At 38.3% G+C, this 13397-nt stretch overlaps 1 protein-coding gene across 3 annotated transcripts in view; it reads left to right on the top strand.

Moving 5' to 3' along the window:
* Window positions 1–13397, top strand: part of ptprk (protein tyrosine phosphatase receptor type K) — a 542188-nt gene that overhangs the window by 203353 nt on the left and 325438 nt on the right. For all 3 annotated transcript variants that reach the window (XM_048597194.1, XM_048597193.1, XM_048597191.1), the window contains exons 4-5: window positions 8634–8715; window positions 11463–11578. In XM_048597194.1, coding sequence (XP_048453151.1) covers window positions 8634–8715; window positions 11463–11578 — 198 coding nt within the window. The remainder of the gene's footprint in view (window positions 1–8633; window positions 8716–11462; window positions 11579–13397) is intronic.

The raw sequence follows: 13397 nt of genomic DNA, 5'->3' as shown, positions 1-13397 counted from the left end.
AGAAGCTTCATTATGCATATCATAAGTGTCCAGGAAGCAGTCAGGGTACCTTTGTTATGCATCAGGCCTTGGTGCTAATATTATTCAGATGTTTCCTCTGAGATCCCAGCATCAATAACTGTTTCTCAGCCACCATTGCCATTTGCAAGGGAGCTGTGCTGTGTAGTTTTGCTAACATACATTACTTTGCATAAACGTGGAAATACTTTGCATCAGTCTTCACAGTAGAAGCCCACTAATGGTATTCTAAAATTACTAAATGATCAAGGGACAAAATGAGGAGAGGAAATAAATGCAATAATTATCAATGGAGAAAAAAGTGGGGTAAATACATGAGGCTAAAGACTGATAAATCCTCTGGATCTGATCGTAAGATGTTAAAAGAAATAGCTGCAGTGATAGTGGATGAACTGTTAGTAATCTTTCAAGAATCCTTAGATTTTGAAAAAGTTCCAGAGAAGTGGAAACTGTCAAACAGCCCTATTTAAAATGGGAAGGAATAAAAAAAAAGGTAATTATGAGCTAGAGATAGTAGGAACTAATAAGAGTAGGAATTATAAGCTAGTTGGTTTAACATCTGTTAGTGGGAAGATGTTAGTCTATTATATAGATAACAGAACGTTCAGAAATACTTGATATGGTCAAGTAGAGTCTTAATGGCTTTATGAAGGGAAAAATCATGAGGTAACAAGCAGATATTAAAGGAAAAGTAATATGTTTGGATTTTCAGTAAGTGTTTGAGGTCCCACAAATTAGAGTACTTAATAGCGTAAGAGTCTATCGGGTTGGAGATAGTATATTAGCATGGATAGAAGATTGACAAACTAATAGAAAACAGTTGTTATTTTCAGGACAGCAACCTTTAACTAGTGGTGTACTGCAGGGATCAGTGCTGGGGCCAGAGTTATTTACAATGTAGATTAGTAACTTGGATGAGGAAAGTAAAAGTACTATTGTCAGTTGGTGAGAAGGCAAGTGTTGAGGGTCACACTATGTGCAAAGAGATATAGACAGATTAAGCAAGTGGGCAAAATCTTGGCAGTTGAACATAATGTGGGAAAATGTGGGGTTATACTCTTTGGCAGGAAAATAGAGAAGCTGAGTATTATTTAAATAGAGGAAAACCTGCAGAAAGCTACAGAACAGAGAAATTTGGGAACCTTCATTCATAAGTCACTAAAAGCAAGCAACCAAGTTCAACAGATAATAGGGAAGACAAAGGAAATGTTGGCCTTTATTTCAAAGGGATCAGAGCATGAAACCAGGGAGGTTTTGCTGAAACAATACAAGGCACTTGTCTGATTTTGAGTTTGGAGGGACTGTCTTAGGAGGAGATGTTGAATAGGCTGGTCCTGTATTCTTTAGAGTTAAAAAATATAAGAGGCAATCTCATTGAAACAAGATTCTTAAGGGACTTGGCAGGGTATATGTAGAAAGGTTGCTTCCCCTTTTAAGATATGAGGAGGAATTTCTTCTGAGGGGAGTGAATCTGTGGAATTCTTTACCACAGATGGCTGTCAAGGGTGGCTCGTTAAGTATGTTTGAGACCGAGATGAAACTGACTTTGAATCAGTAAAGGTATAAAGGCTATGGAGAAAAGACATGAAGGTGACGTTGAAGGTTATCAGACCAGCCATGATCTCATTGAATGGTAGAGCAGACTTGAAAGGCTGAATGGCCTACTTTGCTCCTATGTCTTACGGTTTTATGACCATGATTCTAAGGTCAGCTGTTATTTGATTAAAGGTCTCCATAGAAAGTGTTCTGACCTGAGTATTTGAAACTTCTTTGGTTTTCATTTCAGGTTTCTATTATCTGCTGTATTTTTCTCTATTTGATGATTAATTGAATGAAGGAGGATGATGTTTGAGTATGCATCTGTAAGTGCTGCTTCCAATTTAGCTTGTCATCCTTCATTAGCCCTACATGCAAAAGTACAAGTGAGGAAAGCAATTACTGCCAACTTCACTTACAACCAGCTACAAAGGACCTTAGTAAATTAATTGATTTAGTCAGTAACCACCATTTACACAATATGTACCTGTGTTTTACTCCAGGGTGATCCTCTGTCCATAACACTACCATAGTTAGTCAGTCTAAGATGCTATTGTGATATGATAGTCTTGACATGGCAAAGAAAAATTCTCTATTTCTAGTCTGATGTCTTGTCTTCTCTCCTTTTAATATTCCAAATGGACCATTCTCTGTAGAACACCCTGGTCCATTTGACAATCAACTCCAAGCTCTCTCCTCTGGCTGTAGCATCTTCCTGTTCAAGTACAGTGGATATATCACGTGCCTTTTTCATTTCTCCCTTTCCATCATCTGCTGTGCTAAACATTTCTTCCATGCAAAACAGTCATTTATTTGCAAAACGTTCAATTTAATATGCTGTGACTGCTGCTCATAACATGGTTCCCTTGACATTGGGATGATCAAACTCTGATTCATGCATCACCTCGTTCAATTAGCCACTCTACCGCCTATTCATAATAAAGCCAGGAGCTCTAGATGCTGGAAATCAAGCAAAAATGGAAATTGCTGGAGAAACTCAGCAGGTTGGCAGCATCTGTGGAGATAAAGCAGAATCAACATTTCAGGTCCAGTGACTTCAAAACTGAAGAAGGGCAACTGGACCCAAGCCATTCAGTCCCACAACCTTCTAGACTCAACGTTGTGTTCAGCCATTTCAGATTGTAATCTTTATCAACAATTCTCTTGGCAGCAGCTCTTGCTGATGATTCTACTATTTTCACTTACCATAACCTCAAAGCATAAGAAATAGGACAAAAGTAGGCTCAGCCCCTCAAGTCTCCGCTGCTATAAGTAGGATTATGACTGATACAACATTCCTCATGTCCACTTTCTTGCTGATTCCTCTACAGGAGCCTATGTATTTCAGCCTTAAAAATACACAAGAATTCTCTGGCCTAGATCTCTATGGCAACGAGTTCCAAAGGCACTCAACCCTCAGAAGAAATTCCTTCTTATCTCGATCTTAAATTGGTGCCTCTCTACCATGAGATTATGCCCTGTGGTCAGAGACTCTTGCATGAGGGGATACATCCTCTCGGCATTTACCCTGTCAAGCCCCTTAAGAATCCTTCATGTTTCAATGAGATCACCTCTCATTCTTCAAACTCCAGTGAGTAGACTCTCAACGTGTTTAGCCTTTGGTCTTAAGACAATCCCTGCATCCCAGGGATCATCCTCGTGAACCTTCTCTGAACTGCATCCAATGAAACAATACCTTTCCTTAAGGCTTTTTTCCCTGAAGTATCAGAGCTGAGGTATGACCTTACAGAAGTTTATAAAATCATGTGGGGCATTGATAGAGTGAGGTCTTTTTTCCCAGGGTAGCACAGTTCAAAACTAGAAGGCATAGGTTTAAGGTGTGAGGGGAAAGATTTAAAAGGAACCTAAGGGGCAACTTTTTCATGTGGAGGGTGGTGCGTGTATGGAATGAGCTGCCAGAGGAAGTGGTGGAGGCTGGTAAAATTACAACATTTAATAGGCACCTGGATAGGTACATGAACAGGAAGGGTTTAAAGGGATATGGGCCAAATGCTGGCAAATGGGACTCGATTAATTTAGGATATCTGGTCAGCATGGATGAGTTGAATCAAAGTGTCAGTTTCCATGCTGTACTGCTCTATGACTCTAAGGGAACCAAAACTGCTCTCAGTACTCCAAATGTGGTTTCATCAGTCCCTTGTACAGTTGTAATGAGATTTCCCTCCTCTTACACGCCAAACCCCTTGAAATAAGACCCAACAACCCATTAGCCTTCCTGAATACCTGCTGCACCTGTGTGCTAGCATTCAGTGTTTTATAAAAAAGTAGTGCCAAATCACTGTGTTGCAGCTTTTCTCCATTTTAATAATAATCTATTCTTTTGTTCTCCCTTCCAAATGAACAACTTCACATTTCCAACATTATATTACATTTGCCAACTTTTTGCCCACTCACTTAACCTATCTTTCTGTAAACTTCTATCTCCTTTACAACTTGTCTTTCCACCTACTTTTGTGTCAAATGCAAATTTGGCTGGAGGACATTTGTTTCCTCCCTCAGGTCATTAATATATATTGTAAACGGTTGCAGTGCCAGCCTGATCCCTGAGGAACCCCACTGGTTACAGGTTGTAAACCCGAAAAAAGTACCCTGATCCCCATTTGCTGTTTCCTGCCCATTCGTCAGTTCTCCATTCACATCAGTATATTACTTCCAACACCATCAGCCCTTATGATTTAACCTTCCACATTTTTTGTTTCTTTAATTGTCCATTGTGATCTCCTTTTGCTTTGCAGTATCATCCCTTTAATGTCCCATGCCTTACACTCCACCGAAGACCTTCACATTTTTTTTCTTGACCACCCTCCATTGTTCCCCACGTCTACTTAATTAAAACACCTTTCAGCATTTCTATATTTGTCCAGATCTAATGAATGATAATCAACCCGAAAGGTTAACACTATTTCTGTCTCTGTAAACGCTGACAGACTTACTGAGTATTTCTGGCATTTTCCATTTTTCTTTCAGACTTGTAACATCTGAACTTTGTTTTCACTTCACCAGCCTCTTTAGTGTGGTTCTAACTCTTCAAATAAAAGAGTGCAGTGTTGCTGAAATGTCTAGCCTGCACCATTGTGCACAATGAGTACTTTCAGTTTCTTATGACTGCTTTCCCTTCAATGGCAGGTCACATCCCTTTGAGAGCTGCAGGGTCATGTATTTTACAAGCCTCTGCATAGCCAAACAAATGAGTTATAGGTGAGCTGTCTGACAGAGATTTTATGTGGAGAGACTGAGAAGTTTGCTGCAATTTACTGAGACTGGTGTACTCTTTCCTGCAGTAGTTATGGTATTTTACTGTTGGCATTGTTAGCATATTATGCCACCTACAGGTTACCTTGGTTGTTTAACAAGATTACCTGAAACAGTATGTGCCATGTGATTAAGACCGCTCACAAACGAAAAAGAGGCTAACAGTACAACAAATTTCATCCATCTTGTATGTTAACTCACATGAGGGCATTGCTTCCATATCGAATAACTCAGTAATTTTGTGTATTTGTGTGTTTTTCGCATTGTATAGGCATCACAGTATATTCAATTTAGTTTTCATAAATTTTCCACTTTCATAAATACTACTCTATTTTGCTGTTGTTTTTTCTGACAATTGATAGCAGTGTATTTTGTATTCATAATAGCTTTTCAGGATTGTTTGAATATTGAGGTGACTTTTTCTCTTACCAGTTTGTCATTAAAGCAAGATGTTAATTCACTTTCAATTACTGGTTACTTTTGTACCACAGTTTTCTTTTAAATTTAATAGTGTGTATTGATTTACAGTATTTCAGCAGAGGAGACTGTGCATTGTAATAAGGTTTACGACGAAAGTGGTACATAGCGTGCAAAACTAAATAGCATTTTCACTGATTAGAAAGGATGGCTCTAGTTGTTCCCTGCAGTGAACTTTAATAAAAATGTCACTTTACTGACTTGGTTCACTTGGTTGATAATTGTCAAAACTCCGTAGCTAAATTCACCTAGTTTTTAATTGTTCTATAAATATTACAAATAAGTGTATAATTTAACTTCCTTTCGTTTTGATGTCTTTGAAGGATTAATTTAGGGCTTTCCAGTTTATCTCTGTAATTACATGTTTCCACGTTGTAGAAACTTGATTGGTCACTTATAACCAGTAAATGCACCTTTTTGGGATCTTAGCCATTGCCTCTGGGTCATAGTCTTTTTCAGGAGGTATTCAGTGTGTTGGAAACATAGTGATGGGCATTGTTGGGTTCTTTTCTGCAGCAGTAGAGGGTAGGCTTAGTTTCAACCTGATTTTGTTTGGGATATGGTTTTGGTCAAATTGCTATCAGGCTGTGCGTCTGGTGTTTCCTGTATTTCATCTCCTCCTTCATCACCATTTTAGACTGGCATATGTCCCATGCATGCTCCACCTATCCATTTATAAGAGGAAGCCTTCTTGTAATGAAGAGATATTGTTCTCATTTGTTGGCAAGAAAGTAGACATGGGCTGAGATGGTGGTGCAGTAGTAATGTCACTCTATTAGTAAACTACATGCTCCGTCTCATGCTCTGGGGACATGGTTCAAATCTCACCATGGCAGCTGGTGGAAATTAAAGTCCATTAATAAATCTAGCATGTGAAGTTATGTAATGTGTAATGGTGATCTTGACAACCATCACTGACTGTCATAAAGCCCATCCGGTTCGTTGATTCTTTTAGGGAAGGATATTTGACATCCTTATCTGGTCTGACCTTTATGTGACTCCAGACCCTCCTAACTGTCATCTGATGTGGTCCAGCAAGCTGGGCGTTAGGGATGGGCAGCAAATGCTGGCTTTGTCAGTTACAGTCAACCATGAGCAAATCAAAAAAACACCAGAATGGCTTGATCTTCTGTAATGCACTAGTTTCCTATTTTGACTAGTCTTTTGGGAAAATCCTAAAAAGGACCATTGTATTCATGGGTGGGGTTGGTGGGGATAGTATGCTTTTGTGGTGGAGTTGGATGGTTAAGAGCTGCAACATGCTAAAAGTAATCAGACAACATAGGGTTGTTATTTTATCCATTCCTAATTACCTGCTAGTACTGCAAAACTGACCACTAATCTTTAATAGAAACGAATTTACTGTTTATCCCATTTAGAGCACAATCATGCTTGCTTCTCACCAGTGAAACAGTTAATCCAGTCATGAAATCCCTACTTGTACATTGATCTAAATAACTGCATATTTTAAGAACTAAATTATTCTAGTTTTGCCATTCATTGAATGCCTTCAGATTTGTTGTCTTTGTTTACAAGTATGCGGTTTGTTTAAGGTCAGAATGAGAAATTGATGTGAAGAATCTGAGAGTTTTTGATTAGAGAGTTTTGATTGTACCTGGACCCGTAATTTCATATCGCTGTTCATATGGTTCTGCCAATCTGCTGAGGATATATGAATAGAAACAAATTCTTACTTCAAAAGGATTGCGCTAAATAGCATGTGTATTTTGGCCTGATTGAAAGATCGGCTGATATCGATCGGAGTTTTGACAAGTTGGGAAAGCTGGCACCAAATACTTTACATTGAGCATGAAGCAAAGCACAGTACAAGGACGTTGTGCTATCAATATGAAGTACCAGTGCTCTCCCCAACCCACAACTTTAAAAGCAAAAACTTGAAAATGTCATTTTGTTTAAACGTTAATCTTATTAAATCTATTTTTTTCAGCCTGTGGAGATCCAGCTTTTCAGTCAGTTTTGGCAGCCATATGAAAATCAGTGATATCTTTATTCCCAGTGTAGGGAATACTAAAATTCGCATCTGAACTCGTCAAGGTCATGGGCACTTCAAATATTACTGCTGTCTGGAGAGAGAGAGATTCAAAATGATGAGTCTCTATAGGGCTAAGATGTAAACAAAAGGAATATTATGAAAAGATTGCATTCCTAGCCTCAAGTGGTGGAACTGTTGCATTGAAAACTAACAAACCATCATCCTTGCTTTTTCCTTCTATTATGCAACAACATTTTAGCAGTCTTCTAGTAAATAGTAATATTTTTCTGATGCTTTAACTTGAAAGATATCTACAGATAATATTTCCTTTCCTCCTCCTAGTTTAATGGAAAGTAAGTTATGCTTAGCTACCGTTGAAAAGATGTGATTTAATCTGCGTTTGGGAGACATCAAACAGATGTTTGTCAGTTAAACACAGATTGGTCTTCCTTTTGTACTGTTTTGTACTATAATTAACTTTGAATAGCTTTTCACAATCAGAATTTGCTCGTGTTGACAGTATTTAATACACAGGATCCTGACCACGCTGCATATTGCTGATAGTGTTCTTGGAAAGGGCACAATATCAGAACAGCTCTGCTGATAAAAGGGCATTTTCTGTTGATGAAAATGTACAGCTGATTAATATTTGCAGTTGTGTGATTTGAGCAAGTGTCCTTTTTATTGAGCTATAGAAAGCAATTCAAATTTCCTAACTGAATTTTCTTGGCATTATGTTGAAATCAAGAGCATTGGAAGCCACTTGTGGGAACATAACTATTGCCCAAGCGTCAAGCTAAAAAAGCAATATTTTTTGTTAGCTAGATGTTCTGCTTCAGAGTTAAAATGTCAGCAGGATATCTTTTACAAGTCACCTCCTAATTTGTAAAACTCTTATTTAGCTGGTGTCACATTGTGAGGTATGCCTGCGTTTTTGTTTGTGATGGGGTTAAAATTCCACTTGGAAGCTTAACGTGCGAATTAATGGAAAGGAGAATTGAGCATAGCATGAAATTATTAGGTATCCAGATTTGCTGACGAGGCAAATAAGATTGTAAGGAATTGGAGCAGGAATAGGAGCGAAGGTTTTATCAAGATCTCTGCACCAGATCACCATAAAATGAGTTGTACAATTGTTGGGAATGTTGGGTGAAGATGGGAGACGCTCTCCTGTTTTGAATTGGCTTTCAATTCTCAGCTTTGGCTCCTGTGTTATCCATCATTGAATAAGGCCCGCTTCCAGGAAAGGAAGTTGGTAGGAAGAATTTTTTTTTAAAGATAACAAGTAATCAGATAAGATTGGTGAGTTAACAATTTTTGATATTATTGTTTGCAGGTGATTTTTGAAGCAGATATATCTCTGGAGCAAGGTGGATATATTGCCATTGACGACGTCCAGGTTTTGAGTTACCCTTGTGGTAAGTGCTCATTAATTATGTTTCTTGTTTAAAGCGCAAACAAGTACGAGAACTGAATTTTGATTGGAATTCAGGTTTTTACAAACAAATGAACAGCTAGTTTGGATTTAAAATAGGCTTTTTTTTTTTTTTAGATTACAACGGTATTTAGTTGCCCAGTAACAAATTTCAATCTTGATGTGAAATTGCTCTTGCCAGCCCCTCTGTCCAGCAATGGTCTGCATCCATGAATGAACACCAAGGTGTAGCTAATTTTCATTCCCCAGATTTATTCACTGCATATCGCATTGTTTCAAGAGTAAGCATGCAGTGAATCAATTCCGCCAGCTTTTTCCTTTGCTTTTAAGATGAAGTACTCTTGCACAAAAATTTCTTGCAGTCCAGTCAAGTCTTTGATACTTATGTAGGTCAGACAGAAATGCTGTCTGCTTAGACCTTTGTTCCTTTGAAGAAGTGAACTTGTTCCTTTGTGAGCCCTCTTGAGATTAATTTCTGGTTTATAAATTGCAAAACTGTTAATTATTATGATTGATGTCAAAAGCAACAATAATCAAAAACACAAATGTTAAAAATGTTTGGATTGAGTGACTATATTTTATCTCTATTATTCCATTATATACAATTCCAAATTTAGACAGCTTATTTTCATAACTCTTAAAGCACCGAAGAACTCTTAACCCTATAACGAACGGAAGGACATTTGTGAAGCAACTGAAGGTGGTTGTACCTAGAACACAACTCCCAGGACTCAGATGATTAACTTCCAATTGTAACCATGTTTCTTTATGCTTGTTCTGACTCTGTCAAATCCCAGCTTGATATCAAGAACAATTGCCCTCATGCATCTTGAATGCGGCTCGTATGCTCACGTTTGCACCAAGGCTGTAATGAGATCAGGAACTGACAAACAGTGATGGAACCCAAGCTGTCTGTCAGTGAGCAGCTGGTGGCTCAACAAATGCTGCTTTAGAAAGGTGTCAATGAAACCTTCCATCACTTTGCTGATGATTTGAAGTAGACTCGCAGGGCCAAAACCAGCTGTTTTTGTCAGTATCAATATATCTGGCCCATAAGGTTTTGGTGTAGATCTGTAGCTCGGGTTGTGGGTGTTGAGGTCGGTTGGCTCGCCGAGCTGGTTTGTTGTTCCGCAGACGTTTCGTTACCGTGCTTGGTAACATCCTCAGTGCAGCCTCTGATGAAGGGCTGCGGAACAACAAACCAACTCGGCGAGCCAACCAACCTCAATATCTGGCCCAGTTGCCACATTGTCTAAAAGCTAAGTGTGGTCATTTTACTGAAAGTGTTGGTTACAAATGTAGCTCCAGCAAGTTTTTAAAACAATTGCTGAAGTATTACCATGACCATAACCTCAGGTATAATCAATGCGCTCTCCAATCTCAACTTTGTGTGGAGTGACTGAAGGTTGTATCATGACCAAATTGGAAAGAGTGCCCAGCTGTTCGACAAGCTGTGACAAACGGTTTAAAATTGCAATTAAATTGTCATAACAAGAGGTAGAAATATTAGATTGAAATTGGGCAGTTTGATGGGGGATCTTTTGACAAGGAAATTTCCCCAGCTACTTGTTCCTGATATTTTGAACAAGTCATAAAAGGAGGCACACAGGAGTAGTTCAGTATAGTCTTCATTTGGATTACCACGGGTAGGTTAAATTGTCTCTCTCAACTCCCTTTGGTTTTTAGCACTAATGATATGCTGTTTTCTGTAAAGCAATGGACATTGTTCACTTTGATGGCTGATTCAGTGAATCTTTGTTCTTTTTAGAATTCTTGAGTTTAAGCTTTGTTGGTTTTCTTGTCTTTTCACCGACATAGGCAGAGAGAAGGGGGAAGAGAGAGATGTTTTCATTAGCAGGCTCTGGATGTCTCTAGCTACCTTGCATCTACAGATTTGCAGCAAACTGCAGCTCAGCCAATCCAAGGGGTATCATCAGGCAGTCCTTCCTTAACTCAGATTTTTGGTACCACTCTGTCTCAAAGTATCACTCTCACTGGTTTGGAAAGCATTACTTCCTTGAAAAGCTAAAAGTATGCACCACTTGAGTTTTGCAACTTTGAAACATCTACTGGTATTTCAGCTATACAAGAACCTGACTTGCATTTCATTTTCCAGCTCAACAAAAAAAGGGACATTTTACAACTGGCGCCTATAATGATGGTAACCGTAGGACGATGCTGCAGTGGCTATGTCAACATGGAAGATGAAAATATCTAAACTTTTTCTTTTGCACTAATATATATCTACCAGTGAAGATGTGATAATAGGGCATCTTTCTCTGACTAATGCATTAATTCTCGACCACTAGTCGTAACTGGCAAGTGTTTAATTTGGGAAACCTGTAGAAAAAAATTAGGGAGAGCGTAATAATCTGGAAAAAAAAATTAACATTATCCAAACAAGTATTTGGAATCTTTACTGGTAAGGGCTGGGGATGTACATGGTAATAGAGCTGGTATAGATTGAAGGCTTAAGTCACTGTATAACAGGTTATCTGCAACTTTGGCATTCTCACTCTGTGCTATTAGTCCATATGTTGAAAGGTTGGGTTGCATGCGATTCAATTTGAGTTGTTTTCGTGCAAAAATAAGGATAATGTTCACACAACTTGCCTTTTAGATTTGGATTTATCTTGCAGGATTGCTATTGAAAGTGTCATCAGTGAACTGCTGCAAATCCATATAAAATGACCTTTGTCACAAACTTGTCATAATGTTAATGTTTTACAGATAAATCGCCTCACTTTTTGCGACTTGGAGATGTGGAAGTAAATGCAGGACAAAATGCTACATTTCAGTGCATTGCAACAGGCAGGGATACTGCAAATAACAAACTATGGCTTCAGGTGAGATCTAGCAATACAGTATTCCTGTCTCTCAATCACTTATTGTGTTAAAAAGAATTTGTCAATGATTTCTGCATTATGCTAACTTTATCAATAGGTTGACATGAACGAGTTGATACTGTATTTTCACTTAAAAATTTTTTGTCACTTAACAGTGTTTCAATTTTTTGTCTTCTGTTGCTGTTCCTTACTTGTATGTGAACACAGAGAATTTGCAATCTGGGATTTAGATTAATAGATATAGCAAGCCATACTTGGAACATTACCCTAGAGAAACATTGTTTCACGTTTTGTAATGAGACTCAAATGATTGTTAGCTTCAGAAATCCAGAAGCAGAATCAATCACTGCTTTGCAAATTACAACTGGGGATGTGGTCAGTGTCAAAGCTATCTAAAAAACAATGCAACATAGATGAAAATGTCACATTGATGTGAAACATGAAGACAGCTGATGCACGATTCAAATGGGTGATTTAAAATGTGGGAAGTGATTTTAATTTTGTTTTATATATAGTAGTGGGAATTGCTTGATGTTGATCTTGGTATTTGAGCCTGTTTAGAGAACTATTAAAGAAATTTGCGTATCAAAAGCAGAATCTTTTATTTCAGGATTATTATCTGAGCCAGGGCAAATTGACGTAGGTTACATAAAATTAGTGAGATGAATACGTGGTTCCAATACTGTTGTGGGAGAAGTGGGTTCCAGTTTGTGGGGTACTGACCCCTCTCCTGGGAAAAGTCAGGGCTACTTTGGGTTTGTCTCCACCTGAACCATGCTGGGATCAGTGTTCTTGTGATCTGCGTAACTAGGGAAATAGAGAAGACATTAAACAAAATAGCTGGGACAAGAGATCAAATGTAGAAAGATGTGCATATAAAATAGTCAACATGGTAAGAGAAGAAAATAGTAATATGGGAATTAATGATCAGAGAATGGCAGGAAAGGGCTGAGGTGGTGGGGAAGTGTGAACAAGGAATATGTCAGCAGTCCAAGACTGGATGTTGCAATGCACATTGAAGTAAACAAATATGTTGTGATAGTCATTGTAGAGACACGTCTTCAGGATGATGCAAATTAGGTCCTAAATATTGAAGGGATCTGAGATTTGAGAGGAATAGAAAGCTAGGTAAAGGTAGTTGGGATAGCATGTTTAATCAAGGATGACATTGGCATAACAATTAAAGATGACCTTTGTTCAGGAGGTTAGGATGTAAAATCAGTTTTGGAGAAATGGTAGTGGAAAGAAGTCGCTAGTGAGAGCGGTCTACAGGCTTTCAAACAGCTACCGTACTTTAGGACAGAGTATATGTGAAGAAATATTGCTTGCTTGTGATAAAGGAGTAGCAAAAAATAATGGGTGATTTTAATCTGTATATAAATTGGAAAAATCAGATTGGCAGTAGATGCCTGGATATGGAGTCGACAATGATTTCAAAAGGGTTTACGTTTAGCAAAATAGCCCATTCTAGAATTGATGAGAGAACTTGCTATGTTATGCTTGGTAATATGTGATGTGACTGGATTAATTCAAGACTTGAGAATAAATGAACCCCTAAGTAGCAGTGACCACAGTGGGGTTGAACTTGCAATTTAAAAGTAAAATTGTTGGGTCCAAGACTATTATATTGAATTTCGATAAGGGTAACTAAATGGATATGGAAGCTGAACTAGCCAAAGTGAACTGGGATACTAGGCATGGGGAGAAATTGATAAAGGCACGGTGGCAGACTTTTAAGGAGGTGATTCAGAATACACCAACTGAATACAGGTAGTTCTGCTATAATGTGTGTTTCGTTAACGCAAATTGACTGTAACAC

The sequence above is a fragment of the Rhincodon typus genome, chromosome 5, assembly GCF_021869965.1.
Source record: "Rhincodon typus isolate 14 chromosome 5, sRhiTyp1.1, whole genome shotgun sequence".
NCBI lineage: Eukaryota > Metazoa > Chordata > Chondrichthyes > Orectolobiformes > Rhincodontidae > Rhincodon > Rhincodon typus.
This window is presented reverse-complemented; position numbering and strand designations above follow the sequence as displayed.